Source organism: Urtica dioica, chromosome 9 (genome assembly GCF_054948205.1).
Source record: "Urtica dioica subsp. dioica isolate 48M chromosome 9, U.dioica_male_clone48M_v1_H2, whole genome shotgun sequence".
NCBI classification, from domain to species: domain Eukaryota; kingdom Viridiplantae; phylum Streptophyta; class Magnoliopsida; order Rosales; family Urticaceae; genus Urtica; species Urtica dioica.
In genome coordinates, this window is record NC_142764.1 from 25,777,118 (window position 1) to 25,798,972 (window position 21,855).

General features: G+C 37.8%; 4 protein-coding genes and 1 pseudogene across 8 annotated transcripts; 2 read left to right on the forward strand and 3 right to left on the reverse strand.

The window, feature by feature from the left end:
* Positions 1-210: 210 nt before the first annotated feature.
* On the reverse strand, positions 211-554 carry LOC149386231 (large ribosomal subunit protein eL38 pseudogene; annotated as a pseudogene).
* A 799-nt stretch (positions 555-1,353) lies between these two features.
* On the forward strand, positions 1,354-3,082 carry LOC149386232 (Pentatricopeptide repeat (PPR) superfamily protein). Its single transcript, XM_089625286.1, has one exon. The coding sequence runs from the start codon at positions 1,426-1,428 to the stop codon at positions 3,079-3,081; it is 1,656 nt and encodes a 551-aa protein (XP_089481412.1). The 5' UTR covers positions 1,354-1,425; the 3' UTR covers position 3,082.
* On the reverse strand, positions 3,079-6,813 carry LOC149386233 (uncharacterized). Of its 4 annotated transcripts, XR_016301220.1 has the most exons (6): positions 6,691-6,813; positions 4,187-4,360; positions 3,773-4,030; positions 3,648-3,674; positions 3,475-3,532; positions 3,079-3,376 (listed from the first exon to the last, which is right to left on the reverse strand). XR_016301220.1 is itself a non-coding variant. In XM_089625288.1 (5 exons), the coding sequence occupies exons 3-4, from the start codon at positions 4,008-4,010 to the stop codon at positions 3,507-3,509; spliced, it is 264 nt and encodes an 87-aa protein (XP_089481414.1). In that variant the 5' UTR covers positions 4,011-4,030; positions 4,187-4,360; positions 6,691-6,813; the 3' UTR covers positions 3,079-3,376; positions 3,475-3,506. The 4 variants fall into 4 exon arrangements, 3 of the variants coding, with proteins under 3 accessions (XP_089481414.1, XP_089481415.1, XP_089481416.1); XM_089625288.1 differs by lacking the exon at positions 3,648-3,674; XM_089625289.1 differs by lacking the exon at positions 3,648-3,674 and having other exon boundaries at positions 3,773-4,043.
* An 818-nt stretch (positions 6,814-7,631) lies between these two features.
* Positions 7,632-14,082, reverse strand: LOC149386234 (small RNA 2'-O-methyltransferase-like). Of its 2 annotated transcripts, none has more exons than XM_089626802.1 (10): positions 13,931-14,082; positions 12,740-13,031; positions 12,200-12,289; positions 11,180-11,628; positions 10,852-11,076; positions 9,674-10,629; positions 8,939-9,090; positions 8,733-8,849; positions 8,463-8,579; positions 7,632-8,387 (listed from the first exon to the last, which is right to left on the reverse strand). In XM_089626802.1, the coding sequence occupies exons 2-10, from the start codon at positions 13,013-13,015 to the stop codon at positions 7,953-7,955; spliced, it is 2,817 nt and encodes a 938-aa protein (XP_089482928.1). In that variant the 5' UTR covers positions 13,016-13,031; positions 13,931-14,082; the 3' UTR covers positions 7,632-7,952. The 2 variants fall into 2 exon arrangements, with proteins under 2 accessions (XP_089482928.1, XP_089482927.1); XM_089626801.1 differs by having other exon boundaries at positions 12,740-13,039.
* A 3,654-nt stretch (positions 14,083-17,736) lies between these two features.
* Positions 17,737-21,564, forward strand: DUR3 (urea-proton symporter DEGRADATION OF UREA 3 (DUR3)). The gene is made up of 10 exons (XM_089625223.1): positions 17,737-17,916; positions 18,202-18,309; positions 18,771-18,866; positions 18,944-19,026; positions 19,123-19,343; positions 19,421-19,512; positions 19,597-19,767; positions 19,857-20,095; positions 20,448-21,112; positions 21,198-21,564. The coding sequence occupies exons 1-10, from the start codon at positions 17,737-17,739 to the stop codon at positions 21,374-21,376; spliced, it is 2,034 nt and encodes a 677-aa protein (XP_089481349.1). The 3' UTR covers positions 21,377-21,564.
* Positions 21,565-21,855: the final 291 nt, after the last annotated feature.

Sequence of the window (21,855 nt, forward strand, 5' to 3'; positions counted from 1 at the left end):
TCTAACAATTAATATATATTTATTTTATTGCATACATCAAATTATTCACCCAAACTTAATTAAGATATACTGATCGACTTGCTTTCCAAACTGTCTTGATAAACTATTTATGTTCATGAACTTCATTGATACTGAGAGCGTGAGTGCCAAGATGTTTTATGAATTGAATTACATTGGTTGCTTTGCATTCGGTTTTGAGATTCCAAAAAAAAAAAAAAAAAAAAATCTCTCTTTTGACAAAAACACCATCCAAAATCAAAGCCAAAAAGTCATATAAGAAAACATTTGAATGTCGCGTAGAACCAAAGTTTCACAAAAGGCCGCCATAAAACTCTTCACAGGTCTTGGACACTCAAACCCGGGGGAAGGGATTGCTTCAACTAGTCGGCCTTCTGGGAATCGAGGACGCAGAGCGTGTAGAGGTACTTTGAGCACCGGACCTTGAACTTGACCACGTCCTTGTTTTTCTTGATCTTCACTGACCTTGCTGTCTTCCTTCTCGCTGTCAGAAGGAAGTCCTTGATCTCGTGGATTTGCTTCGGCATTCTGCTTAAAGATGATAGAGAAGATGACCCTGAGAAGCTCTTGAATCAGGCGTGGATTGTATTTGGTTTTGAGATTTAGATTTATCTGAACTCCATTATTCAGTATTTATGTTTATTGTGTTGCAAGTTTGGAAGTTAGGAGGAGTTTAGGAGAAATTTAAGGTTATAAATCAAGAGGAACAGATACAAAATCAGAACTAGGAAGTAAACACTAAATGTTTCTTGTCTTTAAAATTTTCATAAATATTTAGTGTTTACGTCTTAGTCTGATACAGAAGTTCATGTTTTCTTTTTTAAAGCTTTGAAAATTGCAATTTTTTTTAAAAATAGAATATCAAAGTTTGTACAAAATTTCGAAAATCATTCAAAAACTCCAAAAATCGCAGATCAAGCTTCATAAGTTTGGTGATTTTTTTTACGAACAAAACGTATTTTTCACCAAAAAATTAAGGAAAACGATTCGAGATGGTTTTGATTTTTTAGTTTAGTATGAGAGATTTTAAGGTTGAGTTTTGAATTTTTTTTGCTCTTTGTTCTGTTTGTGAAGTTGGAAAGGTAGGGTTGAGGTTAGTTCTGTGTAATTGTAATATTGTATTGAATTTAAGAGTATCATAGTATTTTTCGAAGGAAGAAACATATATTTCTTACTAGTGTCAAAATATTAATTAAAAAAAAAATCATAAAGCGATTTTAATATACATTTTTCAAATTTCCTTGTGCAAAGCAATGATATATACATACATGTACACGCATATAAACAATGATTTTTGGGTACAGATTTAAGTTAATACGCGGACTAATACGATTCGACTTATACTTCAGTGAGCATAAAAACAAATTCACATGGTTTTGACAGTTACTGTAGTAAGTTATTGGTCCAATGCAAAGATATCAATACCACAGAATCCATAACTACCTACAAGTTCGTCTCAGCCACGTGACATCATGGAGTCTTAGCTCTTGCCCGGAACCAAATTGCCTCGCCCTGGTCGATACCCTCCGGGCTTCCACAGACCTGGCTTACTCTCAGCAGCTTCACTGCCACAGTCTCCGATCAGGGCATTTCTCCGATGGTCTCGTCTCCGTCGCAGTCGTCCGATCATACGCTGGAGCAGGTCGTTTGAGCGATGCCCACCAGGTGCTTGATGAAATTCTTCACCCGAATGTGGACGCTTGGAATTCCATGATCGCCGGGTACGCTCGCTCCGGCCAGTTTCACAAGGCCTTGGCCGAGTTTCTCAGGCTTAACAGCTCCGAAACTCGCCTGGATTCATACTCGATCACGGCCGCTTTACCCGCTTGTGGCGGGCTAAGACTGTTGCGGTTGGGCCGGTCCGTTCACTCCAAGATTGTTAAGCTCGGCTTCGAAGGCACGAGCGTCGTTTCGAATTGCTTGGTCGACATGTACGGAAAATGTGGTTTCGTCGACGACGCGATATCAGCGTTCGAGAGAAACGTAGAAAAGGACGTGGTCACGTGGAACTCGGTGATCGGCGCGAGTGCGAGGAACGGAAGCCTGAGAGAAGCAATTAGTTTCCTAAAGAAAATGCCTAAACCCGACACGATCTCGTACAACGCGTTGATAAGTGGATTCGCTATGTTCGGGGAGACCGAAGAGGCTATGGAGATTTTGTCGATGATGCCTAACCCTAATTCATCTTCGTGGAATTCGATCATCACAGGTTGCGTGAACAGAGATCGCGCCCGAGAAGCGCTGGAAATTTTCTCCAGAATGCACGCGGAGAGCGTGGGAACAGACGAGTTCACATTTTCGAGCCTCTTGAGCGGAATTGCAAGGCTCTCGGCTCTTACGTGGGGCTCGCTAATCCACTGCATCACAGTCAAGACCAGTCTAGATATATCCACCGTTGTTGGGAGTGCATTGGTTGATATGTACTCCAAGTGCGGAAGAGTAATCGATGCTGAATCGATCTTCCGAACAATGCCTTACAAGAACTTGGTCACTTGGAACGCCATGCTCTCGGGCTTCGCTCACAACGGGAATGCCTCAAGAGTCATCGAGCTTTTTGAACAGCTACAAACACAGAGTGGTGGTATAAAGCCCGACGATGTCACGTTTCTGAATGTTCTATCCGCGTGTTCTCACAATCCGATGCCCCTGGAAGCAGCGCTCGGGTATTTCAAACTGATGGTTACAGGCTATAAGATCGAACCGACAATAGATCACTATTGTTGCTTGATAAGGCTTATGGGGAATATAGGTGAGTTGCGAAAAGCGCAGAGGTTGATACTCGAGGCGGGTCTCGGTGCTTCTGCGTCGGCCTGGAAAAGCCTGCTCGGAGCTTGTGAAGGCCGGCGAGCTTTGAAGATAGCCGAGGCCACAGCTGCGAGGGTGATCGAGCTCGAGGGAAACACGGGTTACGCGTACAATGTCATATCAAATATATACGCTTCTTACGGAGCATGGGAAAAAGTTGCAGGAGTTAGGGCGCTCATGAAGGAAAAGGGCGTCGCTAAACACGCTTCATACAGCTGGATCGAGGTGGAAGACATCAGAGACAACACAGACAGATAATCACTCAGAATTTTGATTTCTTTTCCTCTGTTTCTTTTTTCTTTACCCTGAAAATTTGTGAATTTGCTTGCCACAGATTATTTGTACACCACAGATAACTTGTGCATAAAACAGAAGCTGAAATACATCTTCAGAGACCACCAAGCCGTTTATATCTTATTGAAATGCAAAACTTAATTCTTAATAATCTGTTGGATGAATCAGAACCCGAATGATTCTAGCTACAAAATATTTCCGGTCTTCAAAATCTTTGATTACTTGCTCCAAAGTCACCTAGGAACGGCCAGACCAAGCTCTGAAGAAACAAAGAACGATGAAGATCAGAGAATCGTAATGACCGAACGAAATCGGCAAAGGAAAAATGTAGCGCAGGTTAGAATTATGTTTTCACACCTCAAAACACACGAACTCTAAAACCTCAACTCTCACGTACCATCAAATCCAATTCCATCTGGGGAAACACGAACAACTATGTTATCTATCTATCAATCTAACTATCCTTTACTACCATTCATTATTAAGCAATCATCTAATTTGCACAAATGACAAAGACTGATGATTCATACTTGAGTGAGTAAATGGATATTATGTGCCTGCAACAGCAACGAACCAAGGAACTGTATTAATGGAATCTCTGATGAACTAGTCTCTGAGTCTGGGAGAGAGAAAGAGATTAGTGTTAGGTAATTACCTTGAGAGAGAGCACGGCAGTCTCGGGAAGCGGATGTGAGGCACGAAGTCATTCTGGCAGCGGCGACGGCACTGTGCAGAGGCAGCAGAGACTGAGCACAACCCAGCCGAGGCAGCTGAGCCAGCCTCGGCGCTGAACACAGCTTCGACGCAAACGACCTCGACGAAGACTTCGTCGCCGATGCAGACTTAGCCGCCGATCTCATCGTCCTCGCAACTCCCCTGAACATCGCCGCCATAACCAGCACTGCTCCGAAATCTGATTTCACAAGCTGTCACCGCTTTAATGAAAAAGTCTTTTCGAAGATGGAGAGTTTCGATTCGAGCAATTCACCCGGAAATAGGTGCAATCGGAATCAAGAGCGAAGATCGATGAAGTTGCCTAACCGAGAGAGTGAAAAAGAAACTACATTACCTTTTTTTTGGAGGGAGCAACGGTGAGTTCGGAGAGAGATGGAAGTCGGAGAAGCAGAGAGAGAAAAGAAGACCTCTTTTCAGGCGGTGCCTCTGTGGCGGAGTGGGGCGGCGAAGGCACAATGACAACCACTGTAAACCCTAACTTTTGGATTGTGTATCTGCTTTGTTATACCTTTGGGTTTCGGAAAGTAAAAAAGTTATATTAATTTGCACAAATAATCTCCATTTTTTTAAAAATAGAACGTTTATTATAATACTAAGCAAGTTAGGTAGCAATTACAGCAGCCAAGTAATCCTAGGATGCAATCAAAATCAATATAGCTGATTCAACAAATTTCCGAGCATCTTTAATGGTGCAAAAAAAGGGACTTGGTAGCAATTATGAAAAGTTTAAGCTATTAGCTTAACCATTGTTGCACATTTTAGCTATTTGCTTGGTAGAGCAAATTAGCTCTATAGAGTAATAAATTGGCTCTAAACTAAGCTAATGGGTCCCACTTATTTTTCAACCAATGAGAATGCAATAAAATGTAAAAAAAATATGATTAATGTTTAAGCAATAAGATGGAGATTGGCTTACCACTAAAGAGCAATGTTGCTTAAAAAAATTGTAGCTTAAAAAATTGATTTGACAAATTAAACTAATGTACCATTGAAGATGTTCTAAAGTCTTCTTATACACACGTTTTCTTTCCAACAGTCTTATACTAAAGCTAACATTTTTTTTCACATGTTGAGAGCTTCAACTTGTGCTCTGTACTTTTTGTATTGGCCAGATAACAACACATAAAGGTTAAAATCTCTTGAGAGTATCAAACGGTTTTTTTTTATTCTTAAAAATAAAGCAACACAACCAGTCACATGAGACGAAAATTTTTACATAGCAAAAACGAAATTCGCTTCCAAAAATGACATACCACAATGAGCAATGAGAAATCGAAGTTCAAACTAAAAACAGTTAGGAATCAAACCAAGAATAACCTTGACCCTCTAAATCTATCAAAGTGAAAAGAAAATGAGTAAAACCCAAAAGAAAATTACGATCGAACATTAGTTCAATGCTTTCAAATCGAACCAGTCGTTGAAAAATATATCAAGAAACCAAACCAGAGATGAGGAAAAAATCAAAGAGGGAGTGAACCAAATACTTGAATTAAACAACAATTTAATTATATATTTTGACAATATTTAGATTAAGTATTATTTCTTATGATAAGAAAATAATAATTTATTATCATAAAAATATAAAAATGCAACAAACGTTCCCGCAGCAACGCGTGGGTATCTCGCTTTTATATTATATAGATATGCTACTTTATAACTTCAGACTATAATAGATAAATTTCTATCATATCTATGAAAATAGCAAAAATAATTTTTACAAACAATGTGACGACAATAAACTAGATTCATTATTTCGTACATAGACTCAAACTTATAATTATATTAGGAACAAAAGTAGTCTATCTATGTTGGCATTTCTATTAAATTAAATGTGTGACAATCTAGTTTCAGAAAGATAGATATTAAATTAGATACATTAATTCATATAGACCTAATTTGTTGATAAAAGAGAATTTATGTACTGTAATTAATCTCAAATGAAAGTCTCAAATGTTGAAGAAATTGAAATCATCAAATTAGGGAAAAACCTGCTTACGAAGGAAACCCTCTATTTTACTAGAAACACTTGTTTCTTTTTTTTGAATTTTTGAAAATTTGTATTCTCGAAATGAGCATAAAAACCGACATCAATTTCTCCGAATGATGCTTTCAAAACCTAACACAAGTTGAAATGAGCATAAACCCATTGTTCACAAGTTGTTCCTAACACAAGTTACCCTGTGTTCCCACCAGCATTGTTGTTCCTCTGCTGTATAAAATAATTTAAAGCTTAGGTAATCATAATTTAAAGTATCGCTAAAGGCAGTAAGCTTGACATTTCTTTTTTTAATATTCCAGGACAAAAATACATATAAAAATTAACCTACTATTTCATTTACAGAATCAAATTTTATGAATAAAAATAATTTCTTCTGAATTTTATTTTCTTGTGAAGGAGAAGAAAAAAAAAATACAAATTTAGTGAAAAATCTTTTCAGAAGTTAGAACACACATAAAATTTGGTTTGGAAATGTAACTCCTTAACTTCTATAACACAATATCATACCCCAGCTTTTAATCTCATCTTAACTCTAACTTCACAATAAAGCATCATTTTTCACAATAATTCCCGTACCTAAAATGATGCTCAACGACAGTTTAAACTTTAAACCTCAAGTCAAAATCCACAATTTTGATCAAACATTCCAAAACCATCAGTTTCAAATTTAGACACAAAAATATGAAATAAAGAGAAAAAATATACTCGAGCAACACCACAACAACGATCAACTAACCTATAAAGCTAATTCAAACCTCAACTACACTCAATCCAGCAAAACCCTAAATTCGCCATTTGGATTTTCGAGCAAGAAAAGAAGAGAATTTTAGAACACTCACCTTAGACCGGTGTTGAGGTCGGTCGAATCTCGGCAGAATGCAAGTTTTCTTCTTCTTCCTCTTCCTCTCTCTTCTCTCTCTCTATTCTGATGTTTTTTCAGCTGATGACGGTTCAAATGAGTGACCATCAAACTACCCTAATGCTATATATGTCAAATTTCTGAGTTTGCTAATATGCCCCTAAAGAATCAAAGCTATCTACAATACAGTCCTTTTTGATGAAAAACATAATTTTTTTTCCAAATAAATAGAAAGCTAATCAAATATTTTTCTCTTGTTAAAGTAACGTAATATAAAATATATATAGTTACTTACTTTCCTAAATATCAAAGTAAATGTCGGTTATCACTTATCAGTACCACATTACCAATTTATTATTATTATCCTACGCACGTGATTAACAAAAATTTATTTAGCATACATAATATGATTTTTTTTTTTTTTATTAACAATCGACTCAGAATTGAATATGAACGTAAAAACAAAACGAATGTATACTTACTTAGATACAATTTCTCAAAAGCTTTTCAAACCTAACACAAGTTGTTAACGCATTTGTAGTCACAACTCAGAAAACAGCGTGTTCATCAGTTTTATTTATCACCTTTTTTTTATTGTTTTCATACGCTTGTATCCTTTGTTAGATGTGTTTCCCATTAATCAACATCACAACATGTACATTCATAATATCAGACAAAATACTCAGTTATTTATCCAAACATAAACAATCTTTAAAAATACTTATACACTCCAAGACTAATCAAATAACTTCTTTAAATCAATTTTTTTTTTCTCACAATCTGGTAACGTGAAAATTCTAAGCAAAACATATCAAGATTGAATACACTTCTTGTGTTGGGAAGAGAGAAACCTCCATGTTGGCCAAAAAGAAAGAAAAAAAAATCATTCAAAGCTCAAAACTAAAAGGTTTTATAAATTTATATTTAGTTCAAAACTAAAATCATACTAATAGGAAGCTTGTAAATCTAAGGTAGTAATTCTAACATTAATACAACTAAATTCAATCAAATGACCATACATAATGCCACATCAGAAAAAATTCCCTTCTATGCCCTCAAAAAGGAAATATCTGATGCCACTCCACATGCTTCTATTTTATCAATAAAATTCTTTCCGGACCAAGAATCCTAACTCTAAAGGCCAACAAAACCCCATAAAAAAAACGCTTTTTCTATCCAAGATGTGATGGATGAATCCAAAAAAAAAAATGGCTAAAGTCTTAAAAAGGAACGTTTTGTGACCTAATCACCGCTATTCCAATCCCACACGACACGGTACTGCCGTTCCGGATCGTGGATCTCCAGAACATCATCGACCCGATCGGAACACGCGACTCTCCTGAACACGGCGATCTGGGAAGCGAAACCCGGCTCCAAGTCACCTTGCCCGCCGACTCCACTGAACTCGACGCTGTACTTGTGCTTCGTGGCCAGCTCTGTAGCCCAGTGATTGAACTCCTTCCTTGTCCACTCGAACTTGTGGTCATGGTTCCGGAACTTACTAGACTGCGACTGAGCTTTGTCCTCCAGCTCGTCTTCTGAGCCCGGGATGGATTTTTGGAGCACTACGTTGTATTCGTAATTGGGAGTAGAGACAATCAGAATCTCTGGGCAAAAGTAGTTCAGAACAATCTCGCCAAACAGCCACGCTTCATCTTCCTCCATGTGCTCAATTACCTGCCGTTAACGAAATCCCATATTATTTGTATATATTTGTGTTGTGCAGAGGGAAAAAAAAAAAAAAAAAATTACTTCTAAACAAGTGGCGATATCAAATCCGCGCAATCGTGGATCAAAGTCTGTGATGGAGCCATCGTAGAGAGTTGCAGATTTTATGCCTTTGTTTAAGTTCAGCTTCGAATGAAGTATCTGCACATCGACGATAAAAGAAGATGAAAATTAGTACTAATACAAGCAAACATAACCATGCTATTTTCTCGTGTCTGGATTAAAGCAAATTTTTAACAGCAGAAAGCTTAGAGCACAAGCAAGTGATATGAATAGGACAAGCAAATTTCATACTTTAGCTGCACGAACAAGACTCTTATGAGAAAGATCGACGCCGACCACTTTTTCAAGAGATGTATGATAGCTCAGTAAAGAGTCCAACAAACTTCCGGAGCCACATCCGAAATCAACCTGCTCGGGGGGGGAGTAAGAGCTAAAGATCAAAACTTGTATGACAAATAAATGAACTATAAAGATAAATAAAAATAAAAAGTCATTACCAAATTAGTAGCGCAAGATTGCTTAATGTGTTGTAGAGCATACTCGACCCTCTGCTTTGAGAGTGGAGGACTGAAAAGGGCTTGCTCCATTCTCTCCTCCATTGGCTCTGTTATCCGAATCAAAGTCATCGAGTACTTCAAGCAACCTTGATCTGCATAGCAACCCAATTACATACACATATGTGAGATTCAATGCACCAAAAATATAAAATGAAAAACAATACTGCCACTGGTGGTGCATAAAATGTTTTATTGAATTAAAGATGATAACGGATATTTATTCAATAGTTTTTTTTAATAATATACTTTAAACGTAAGCTAGAAGGGTATTTCATACTATAACCGCTAAAAGCCAACAATTATTTTGAATAAGGATTGAAATTGGCATGAATGGTAAACATATGGAGTATATTGGTTAAATTGTTAAACACAGGGGGTGAGTGTGATACAATGAAAGACAAATAAATATGGAATTTCCTTGAAACACATGATATACGTGGTATTTTCCCACCAAGAAATCTCATTCATCATGCCAAGCAACATTGGTTTTTTTATGCAGTACTAAATCACTATTTTTCCTAATTTAATGGCTACAATCCTAATATGAAATTTTAGCCCATTGAAATTAAGGAGGAAAAAAAAACTTTTAATTTTTAATTAATTAAAATCATACTAAAGTAAAAGATAAAAAGAAACACCCTTTAAGCCTTCATCAAGTTTACAAGAGAAACTCACCAGTTAATAATGGAAGAAAGCTTTCAGGGTCGTCAGCGGTGGCTAAGACGAACTCTATAGGTGGCAAAACCAAACACAAAAAGGCCGACTGCCCAACTGTCATTTGCACCACAGCTGCTTCAAGTTGCGTGAGAATCGCACCGGTCCCAATCTCAAACTCGAATTCCTCGTTGCTCTCGAGATGCTCTTGCACATTTTCACTGCCGTCGACCAATAATGACACCGTGTAACTCACACAAACTAGCGAACCGTTCGACGGAGAGACTCCAGAATCGGGGCCGCATATATCGAGAGAATATCGGCCATGTCCTCCTGATGAAGTCTCCTCCGAGTCGAACGGTCTCTCTTCTTCTCGCTCACCACCGCGGCGGCGACTAAAATATTGAATGGGACGACACAGCGCAAATGCCTTGGCATAGCTTTGCGGGTAAAATTTGATGTCGAGACCACTCGCAGAGGTCTCCAGTTTGTCCACAGGCACGTCCAGGTCCTTCAAATACGTGTCCAACAACAAGAGAACTTGCAAAGATGCGTTCTGGATCGAATCGCTCTGTTTCTTAAAAGGCTGTTTCGGGGTACACTCCATAACCAGTTCTTGAAACTTCGACCATATCGTTACTCGGCACCTAAACATGTCGCTGCTCTCCTTCGTCGCTTCTTCTTTTGCACCGTCCGAGATCGCGGACCCGTTTCCGCAGTGCGTTTCTGTCGCAGCCGAATCCGTCACCTTCAGCTTTTTGTGAGAGCCCAGTGCCTTGGACGGGGATTCGGAGAAGCTTAGGAAAGAGAAAGTGGGCTCCAAAAGACGATGTTGACGGCAGAAAACGCAGAGGATTTCTCTTGGCAAAGAGCCTCTCCAGTTTGTTGTGGCCGTAAAACTTAAAGGTAGGTCAGCCATGAGTATCGCTCCCCTGGAAAGCTTGTAAATGCCGCCCGGTACTTTATTCAGAAGCATCCTATAGTAACATAAAGATTAATCGTAAGTTCAGAGAGAACATACGGCGTCTAACGAACTTATTTGTCAATAAGTTTTACGCCATTTGAGATCCAGTTGGCCCCTAATTTTTTTTTTACCAATTCAGAGCCACATACGAGAGAGATACGCTGATTTTTGTTTTAGTTCAAAAAGGCTAGTAAATGAAGAAAACTATGAATTCGAGAACCCGGTCAAAAAATACCTGTAATACGATTTTCTGTTTAAACTTTCGTAAAAAAGATCTTTTGACCTCCACGTGTATCCGATGGATGCGAAAATAGCATTGCCGTATATATCTTCACCAGCCAAATAGCTTGCCCTTGTATTCAAAGGTCTTTCTGAACAAAAAGATCTCATGTCATTTGTCATATACGCATCCGAAGATGCAAAGTACAGCCTTGCCTCGGAAGACGCTTTGCCGATAGGCCTGCAAACAACACGCACGTCAGTAACTTATATCAAGAACAATTTGGTATTTTTATTAAAAAAAAAAAAAAAAAAAAAATCACCCACTTCTCAGAATAAAGTACCTCGTCATCAAAACCTTGGAAGCGTCGTCGAGACCAAGCTGTTCAGCGATCACATCAAGGTAGTATGTTCCCGCAGAAACATCGAGATTTACCACACCTATGCTCTTTTCGTTTGACCATGAAATGTACACGGCTTCTATCGAGATTTCCTCTGGAGAGCAAGTAAGTTCCACGTCAGCCAAATCTGCTGAGTATTTATTCTGCCTCTTTATCCAAAGTTGTTTCTCTGAAGCAACAAGAATCTCGGATAACCGAGAAGCAGCGCTCCTTATATAAGATATGGCCATGTATGGATTCAGTTCCACCCTGGCATCAATCAATTTACTTGCAGTAGAAAGTTTGGAATCGAGGATGGCAATGACAGAAACAGGGATACACCCAAATTTATCCCCTTCTCTCTGCAAGGCTGCTATTAAGTGACCTCTTAGCGGATGTTTACAACTAAGGAACTGTACACGAAAGTAAAATGCATTAAAACTCGGTTAGGTATCTGCCTGTAAGAGAACTCCAAGAATCGATAGAGCAACAAAAACTGACACCAGACAAGAGAGAAGTCGAGACAGAAATGGCTATCTCAAATGGTCCATATTACTCTAATCATGCAATATAAATAGTTCAAGATTGAAAAATAAATATAAATGCGATTCACATAACCACAAGATCATTGTTCCAATAAGTGGCCTACAACTGATTTATCTGAGCAGGAAGCAAAAAAAAAAAAAAATAAAATAAAATAAAACTAATTTATCAACATCAGCTCTGGTTTCTATTACCAATGATCCCAACCTTACCCAGCTGCCACATACCGTGGCGAGATTCAAAGTGTCTACATCAAACATTATCCTTATTAGTTGGAAAATAATGAAAAAACAAAGTTGCTTGAGCTATTCATAACAATTCCTATAAAGAGCAAAGTGAAATCCAAATTCACACACACACACACACAAATTCAAAGCAGGTGTACAGTACATGTGTCCAAGCAAAACAAAAGGTTATTGTCGCATAATGAGTAGAGCTAACCTCATCTGAGAACACGTACTTGAGACGACCAACAAGCGCGTCCCATGGATCTTCCACAGGTTGCTCATTTGCAGTAGGATCAATGCCCAGCTGCAGCCAAATAATTGCGATATTAATATCCAATCATGTGAAACACAAAATTTTATAAAAGCTTGACCCTATAAACAGAAGATTCATAATTTACAATGAATAAATTCTTTAGGATAACTCATTTGTGTTATATATATTCCAACATGGTAACATTTGCAAAATAGCCAAAGGTACATTTTCAATAGAAGCTAAAAATAAATAGCCAGAAAATATTTGATACTGTCAATAAAAATATTGACCCCTGCATGTAAGCAATTACCACTGTAAAAAAAAAAAAAAAAAAAAAAAAAAAAAAAAAAATCAACACTTGGTACTTGAACATTTTTTTTTTAAAATTTTGACTAGTTGAATAATTTTAGTCAAACCTTGGCTATTAGTTTCAATTGGCTATTTAGCTAGAACACCCTCTAATTTAACTCATGGTGTTAAGCAAGTGAAATGTAGGCAAACCTTTTGCAGGGCCAACCGAGCAGCAGATTGCTCGGCTTCTTTTTTCTTCTTGAAAGTCTCGGAAACAACAGATACATCTGGAAGTTGCAAGAAGCAGCGATAAAGGCACGGACCCTTTTGTGCGATGGCTAGTCCCGGGCATTCATTCGGAGCACATTCTTGAACTTCCTCTATTATATAACACGCCTTGTCACCAAACTTCTGGTGTATGATAGCCTTGGGAGTGAGGCCGGTCTTTCTCACCGCCGAAACAACCGGCGATCCCACAGTTTCCATCGATATTCCTCTCAATCTAAAGAACTGTCCATATCAGCAATAATTTTTATCACAGTCGGTGTGCTAGTCATGTTGAAATCTCAAAACAATAGCTTGAAGAAATGGACAAACACATAGGCATGATCACGCGTGGCTTTATGACCGCACATCAGTCATATGCTTAGCTTTATGCACTAGATAGAGCAATACAATGTACAGAGATGTTCATATTCCCAGTCGCTGAAGCTTAGTAGTATAAAGTCCACACACTGTAAAGTTCATCATTACCTAACCCCCAGCTCTATGATGTCAAAAGCTACAATCCCATGGCTGAACATATATACATAGCTTGATCTCAAAATTCACAACATAAATTTAATAACCTAGTGAACTTCAGCGGAAAAAGAAAAATCCATCATTCCAAAATGTGGATTATTTTATTTAATACATAGGACTTGAATATGTATTCCTATATTTATCTTTTGATTAAAAATATAACCACATACTTTTTTTTTTTGAGAATCAAATTCCATTTTATCAGCTTTTTAACTATGCATGCAATCAATCAGACGATAATTCCGATTTAAAAAAATCAATCAGACGATAATCAAAATATGATTGGTAGCAAAAGTACAGGCAATTTATAAGCATATATTTTTATTGTCGGATAAGGAAAGCTAAAAATCAATCACTGTGCTTTGTGATCATTAGAATGCTCAGAAGCAGAGGGCTTTAAAAGCGATTTCTTATCTGATGAAGAAATAACTGATTAAGAATATCCACACGAAAACAAGGGATTTCAATCAAAGTGTAAACAGATAAATAAAACCGAACACAAAATAGAAAAGTATAAGGAAAAAAAGAAATGCAAAGAGGCGATACAATAGAACACCTAAAAAACTAGAAATGATTGAAGAGGAATGAAAAAGATTGTACCTTTCTCGGCTTCAGAAATGAGGAATGGCCAGAGAGAGAGAGAGAGAGAGAGAGAGAAGTTGGGTAGTGTTTGTTCTCTGGTTTGCTTTTTAGTTTTTGTTTTGTGCGTTTAGTTTCGGAATTTTTATGGGTTTTGTATTTAAAGGGAGAGAGGAGACAAGGGAGGGAAAGAGAGAGTGTTTATGTAAATGTAATGCAATATTTATTATATTTAATTCATACACATTTCTCAAAGCAAAAAAAAATTCATGCACACTCCATTTGTTGGCTTTTTCATTTATATGCCTCCTTTTTATTCGTTACTTCCTTTTCTTTTTCGTAATGTCTATAAATCCCCTTTATTTATTCTTCTTATAGACGAAGTCACACTCTCTTCAACTTCCCTAAGAAGGCTTCTAGACACAATTTTAACAAAAAAAATTATTTATATATACATATATATATAAATAAAAAAATTTGATGATAAAACAAATGTACGAAAGAAACACATATTCCGCAACTTGTTAGTAAGGCTTCCGTGAGACTACTTTAACAGAAATTTGAAGAGTTTTCTTCCTTCTTTTTCTTTTGGATTATATTAGAAGAGAAAGAAAAGGTTGCAAAAATATTCTTAAAATGCTTAGAATTAAATCTTAATTTATATGTTCTATTTCTTTATTAGTTTGTGATTTTTAAGAGCATCGACGATGCGTCAATTCAACATTGAGTTATGAGTTATGTCGTACATAATAACTTAAATTGACGTAAACAATATCTCAAATGCTTGTATCAAATGACACCTTCCAAAATTTTGAAATTATTTGAATTTTTATATTTAAGTCAAGGAGAGAGACAGAGCAAATAATCTCGCTCTTTTTCGACATCATAGTTCACTTAAGCTCACACTTAAATCTTTACGAATATTTTGAATATAAATATACTGTTAAATTTGTGTGTGACTATTTAGGTGTTCTTTAATTTGTGAGAGAGATATACTAGAAGATGAGACGCATTTATATCCATTAAGTTGACATTTTGGGTTAATGGATATTGTTTTATAAAATTAGCAAAATTTTGAGAAGAACGAAAGATGAATAAGTATTAGCTTTATAATTTTTACAGTGCTCTGGGCACCGAGAAAGTGTATATTAACAAGTATTTGAACACATGAATTACAAAATGGTTAGAAGTGTGAGTCTATTCGTTATAAATTTAATGTGCCTTTTTAGAAAAGAATAAAATCTCTTTCCTTTAGAATGGCTCTCATATTTATAAGGATAAATAGACTTGGGTCTTCAAAAAATAGGTAGGCTCTGACGATGTGTGGGATCCAGCTAAGTATCGACCACTTTTGTTATGCTCCAAAAATGGAAAAAAATTACTGAACGAATACTGGATGTTGATGTTAGGATTTGAGCTCAAATCCGAAAACATTTAAATTACGCTGAACAATTCACGGACACAAATTTATAATGTTTTACTCTCAGAAATACGTCCACTTTGCTGCTGTATGTTTCAATAATACCAAAATTTTAGAGATGTGTTTACTATTCTCAATTGCGCTCTGCAAATAATAACGGCGCACACGGTATTTAACGAGAAAGACCTAACTAGTGCTAATATAAAAGCTTGAATTTTCTAAAATACCATTGACTAAAACACTTTATAATATAAATTTTTATCCAGAGAGTTTTGTCTTTTACGTCCAAATCAATCTGCGCATCATCATATGCATCATTGTATAGTATTCAGTCGTGACTAATCAATTAAGCTCTACACCTCAACACTGTGAAATAGAACCAAAACTTTATGTTCCATAAACAATAATATTATATATATTTATGATATAGGTGTCTTTTTATTAGGAGCATAATGGAACAAAATTATGGTTAGTTCCGGTTCTCTTTGCCAGAACTTATGTGTAATGTGCTGGGCTAATATACTTTCATGAAGACTTGAGAGTTGCCTGAGCATGTTGGACTTGATGAGACAGTTAAAGATAATTGGTCCCAAGATAATTTAGTAATGGGTTGACATTTTAAAAATTAACAAGTACATATCTTTCCAAAAAAAAAAATGTACATATCAATCTCACGTCAGTTTTGAATTTTTTTTTTATTTTATAAAAAAAAAAGTCTTGATTTTTTTTATTAAAAAAAGGACGGTGTAGCAAAATAGTCAAAATGAAACTATGAAATTTGTTTTTAGCCTATGTTTGACAATTTTTAAAGATATAGCCAAGTCACTTATGTGGTAATAATTAAAGTGTGATTTGCTCTTATTTATTAATAAATTCGTCACTTTCTCTCTCTTATTTTTTCCAAATAATTTTTTTTGCATCAAAACTTCAAAAATTCGTATTTTTCTCATACGAACTCGAAATTGAGTGATTCCAAACCCTACGGATTCGTGACGCCGAGATCTTAAAAAATAGATCCATTGTATTTGATGAAAAATCATGTTTAATACCATAGATGTAAAGGTGGCCATATGGGATCCCGCGGGACCCCGTTTCCCGTATTATTGGTACCATGTGGGAAATGGGAAAAACCCATATTATAAAATATGGTACCGGGACTTTTGTCCCGGAACCATCCGGGAAATGGGACGGAACCGGGATCCCCGTTTAGCACCGTTTAGTACCGTATTTTTTATATTGTATTTTTTTAATTGAAAATATATGAATTTTTATTTATTTTTAAATGTATTTATGATTAAAATAAAATAAAATAAATAAATATGGGAAATATGGGAATCCCGGAACCGCGAAATATGGTACCGGGAATTCCCGGTACCGTAGAAAATGGTTCCGGGATTTCCCGGTACCATTTTTTACGGTCCCGGAAGTCCCATTTCCCGCAAAATATGGGACGGGACCAGGGGATCCCATTTCCCGGGTTCCATATGGCCAGCTTTACATAGATGTAGAAAAATCACGTTACTACATTAAATATAGAAATAACTGAAATTTATCAAAAAAAAAAAAATGGAAATGTAAATATAATGCATTAAACATAAGTTTTCATCAAACACAATGGGTCTATTTTTGAAGATCTCGACGCCACGAATTTTTAGGATCTGAAATCACTCAATTTCGAGTTCGTATGAGAAAGATACAAATTTTTGAAGTTTTGATGTAAAAAAAATTATTTGAAAAAAAAATAGGAGAGAGAAAGTGACGAATTTGTTAGTAAATAAGGGCAAATCAGACCTTATTATTGACACATAAGCCATTTGGCTATATCCCTAAAAATTGTCAAACATAAGCTAGATCCAAAATCACATATTTAAAGTGACGTAATTAGTTACAAATCTCTTAAAAAAAAAACCAAATATTTTAACAATAGTCAACAAATTGTTAATTTTTAATATTTGATGTCAATTTTTGTGTAACATAATCATTTTTTTTTTTTTGAAGAGTATGTGTAATTTAATCATTGCTAGGATAGTTGGCAACTTGGCACCCAAACGCCTTCGGAGAGCTGACGTGTCATAAACTAATTGGGCAAGGTTTCTATAACATATAAATAAAAAAAAATCCAATTGGGCAACAGATCCACCGAGTCTTCTGATTCCTGGGCCCACATGATAACATCTACCCTTCCTTGAAAAGCGACCGAACTGGCTGATTCTGATACCAGAATCATGGAATCTAAAGTCTAAACAATAAAAACGATGCATTTTTCAACCACTCTAACGTATGTTACGTATCACACGAAAACTCTTTATATTTGACTTAATATACTCCACTCCCTATAAAACACTTATGTTTTGTAATATTCCGAAAACATCTTGAAATATCCAAGTAATTATCAAGCTTATTAGCTATGTCTTCTGTGCAGTGCCCTCCGTTGGGATTCTCCGGAGAGTATTACCAAGTTTCGGGAAACGGCGAATGTGTGAGACAGAGCAGTTTCTTTGAAGGCAAAGCTGTTCTTAACCAAGCCGTTGGTTATTCCGTTATTCTCGGTTTTGGTGCTTTCTTTGCCGTCTTCACTTCTTTCCTGGTACGGTGGTACCTCACTATTATTGATATACATTACACTACTCTCTCTCTCTCTCTCTATCAGTAGTTATCGTTATCACTCTTGCTTTTGGTTGTTATGGTTTCAAATTTTGTTTGCCCTATAAATTCTAAGAGGCTTGATAAGCAATGGTGGAGCCGGAATTCGGGAAAATTGTGAAAAGTAATGATTCAAGGGGGATATATGGAAAAATCATATAGTTATTGGGCTAAAAGTACAAAAGTTGATAAATATTTGGGGTAAATATTATAATTTTCAAACAATCAGGTGTGGCTGGAGAGACGATATGTGGGTTCGCGCCACACTTCGGAGTGGTTCAACACCGCAGGCAGAAATGTCAAGACAGGACTCATTGCAAGTGTCATTGTTTCTCAGGTAAAGGCCGTTTGACATAACTTTGTTTTTAAAAAAATACTTTTAGATTCAGTTTTTTTTTTTTTTTTTAACTGACAAGGTGTTTGGTAAACTGTTTATAAAACAGTTGTTGCTAGTAACAAAAACTGATTTAGCGTTTGGTAAAATAAATATATTATAGTAAAAAGATTAAAATATACATGTTCTTAATCATTAAATAATAATTATTAATATGTTTATTTATATATATATATATATATATATGAATAATATTTTGTACGATGATATTACAATAATTTTATATAGCAAACTTAAAAACATTTTTTGTAAAAGCTAAGAATCCTAGCTTTTCCATCTCATATACAAAATCTAAAATCGCTTATGAAGTTTTTTTAAAAAACAGTTTTACCACTGGACATATATTTATAAATTAGAAGTTGCTTAGAATTCAAGTCACAGTTTATTTATAATATCTGGTGCAGTGGACTTGGGCAGCAACAATATTGCAGAGTTCAAATGTTGCTTGGCAATATGGAGTCAGTGGACCTTTCTGGTACGCCAGTGGTGCAACAATTCAGGTAAATCTCAATTCCAGTTTATTTATTAATTTTTATGATTAACCTAACCTATACCGATCCCGATGATGACGGCATAGGTACTATTGTTCGGAATTATTGCGATCGAGATCAAAAGAAAGGCTCCTCATGCTCACACCGTCTGCGAAATCGTCAGAGCCCGGTAGTACAATCAACATAGAATCTCTCTCTCTCTCTCTCTCTCTCTCAATCTCTCTCTCATGACACAAGTCCGTCGCGTTTTGATTGTCTTATGCAGTTGGGGAACCGCGGCGCACATTGTGTTTCTAGGCTTCTGCTTCATGACAAACATTATAGTGACGGCGATGCTTCTTCTCGGCGGATCGGCGGTGGTGAACGCGCTCACGGGAGTGAATATCTACGCCGCGAGCTTCTTGATACCGCTCGGTGTCATCGTCTATACTTTAGCCGGCGGATTAAAGGCCACTTTCTTGGCAAGCTACATACACTCTGTCATAGGTTAGTAGTACCAAATCTCCTCTCTCTCTTTTTTTCTTCTCTTTGACACAAATTCTTGAACTTTACATTCTTTTCAGTTCATGTGGTTTTGGTCATATTTGTCTACCTGGTTTACGTGGGGAGCGCCGAGCTCGGTAGCCCTAGAATCGTGTTCAACCGCCTGTTGGAGGTTAGTGATAGTGATATATTCTTGGCTTGTTAGTGAGTCCAAGTGTCTATGTGGTGGTATTAACAAAACAGTCCTCTATGTAAGGTATCAAGTAAATCGAGAATGTGTGAGGCGCCGATTTCGCAGCATGGACAAGCCTGCGGTCCTATTGGGGGGAACTACAAAGGCTCGTACCTGACGATGCTGAGTTCGGGCGGTTTCGTCTTTGGGATCATCAACATTGTTGGCAATTTCGGCACGGTTTTCGTCGACAATGTGAGTTTCTTCATCGACATACATGCACACACACACACACACACAGACACACACTGCAAGGCTGTGTTTTGATTGGGGGAAAATTTCAGGGGTATTGGGTGAGCGCGATCGCAGCGAGGCCTTCGTCGACTCATAAAGGGTATTTGTTAGGCGGTCTGGTGTGGTTTGCAGTGCCTTTCTCTCTGGCGACGTCGCTAGGTTTGGGTGCGCTTGCGCTCGATTTGCCGATAACCGAAAGCGAGGCGAGCCACGGGCTAGTTCCTCCAGCGACCGCTATTGCCTTGATGGGAAAAGGAGGCTCAGTTCTCTTGCTTACCATGCTTTTCATGTGAGTACTTTCTCTTGTCTCTCAGGTAAGTTGTTGTTCGTAGATAGTCAGTTCGAGAGCTCATACGATCTTGAGCTCATAGCTCACCTCATCTCATATGAGCTCAGCCCACTACCTTGGATCTAGTATTGTATTTATTTTTCCTTGGCTCCAAGTGACGGAACCACACGAGGACCAGTGGAAAAATGACCCCCCCTGAACTTTTGAAAATTGTAATTTTACCTTAAAATTTTGTTCAATTTTTTGTATTTTTAGTATGTCCAGGTGTAATTTGGTATCATGAACGTGTAGCAGAAAATCCTCTCATTCATTCAATGTGCATTTCATAAGCGCTTTTTCTGTGATTGACCAGGGCGGTGACATCAGCGGGGTCGTCGGAGTTGATAGCGGTGTCTTCACTGTGCACCTACGACATCTACCGGACGTACATAAACCCGAAGGCGAGCGGGGATGAGATCCTCCGCGTCTCGCGGCTCGTGATCCTGGTCTTCGGGTGCCTCATGGGCGCGCTGGCGGTGGCTCTGAATGTGGCTGGGGTTTCGCTCGGGTGGATGTACTTAGCCATGGGAGTCGTGATCGGCTCGGCCGTGGCTCCCATCGCTTTCATGCTCCTCTGGAGCAAGGCCAACGCCGCCGGAGCCATCGCCGGAGCGGCCACCGGCTGCGTCCTCGGGGTCGCCACCTGGCTCTCGGTGGCCAAGGTCGAGTACGGGCGGGTCAACCTCGACACCACCGGAAGGAACGCGCCGATGTTGGCCGGGAATCTCGTGTCGATCCTCGTGGGCGGGGCGGTCCACGGGGTTTCGAGTCTCTTGTGGCCTCAGAACTACGACTGGGAAACGACCAAGCGGATCACGGTGGTCGAGGAGGAAGAGGAGGACGAGAAGACCGGGGCCCGCGTGGAGGAAGAGTGTAAAGAGGAGAGGCTGGCGGCGGCGAAACTGTGGATTGTGAAGTGGGGCGTCGGTTTCGCCGTGGTGATTGTTGTTTTGTGGCCTCTTCTCACTCTCCCTGCAGGTAACTTGTGGTGCAAGTTTTGTTTGAATGTACATTACTTGGAGGGAAAGGAAACTGATGCACTTTTTTTTTTTTTTAAATGAAGGGGAATTCAATCTCGGGTACTTCACGCTGTGGGCGGTGATAGCGGTTGTTTGGGGCACCGTTGGTTCTGCGGTGATCATCGCGTTGCCGTTGATAGAAAGCTGGGACACCATCAAATGCGTTTGCTTGGGAATATTCGGATATGATATCCGTTCCCGAAGCCAAACAGATATGCCTTGAAGAGAAGGTGAAACCCACGAAGAAGAAAGATGCGGGAAAACCATCTTCCATCACAGCCTTGCCGCGAATGACACGTCACTATGGACAGTGTACATGAAATCGGGCATGTTTTGTTATTCATGTTAAACTTTTGTTTGTCTTAATGTTACATTCATGTGGTTCTTTCAAGTATCAAGTAGATCAACGTCGTCCCAAGATCAACCATAGTCTAAAATAAAATTATACGTAGAAGAAGTAAATTTTAATCGTACTTACCTTGAAACCACAGATAAAAAAAAATGTCCAAATCACAAATCATTTTCTAACAAATCAGAAAAATGCCCATTGCCAATGAAAACAGCATTAGCCCATTGCATAAAGCATAAATTTTGAACGGAACGAAAATTATGTATTTCTCAATTGTCAGTACCCATGGAAAGAGAACTGCCGGGGGAATTTCACAAAAATTGCGTATTTCAAACATTGATCCACAAATTGCT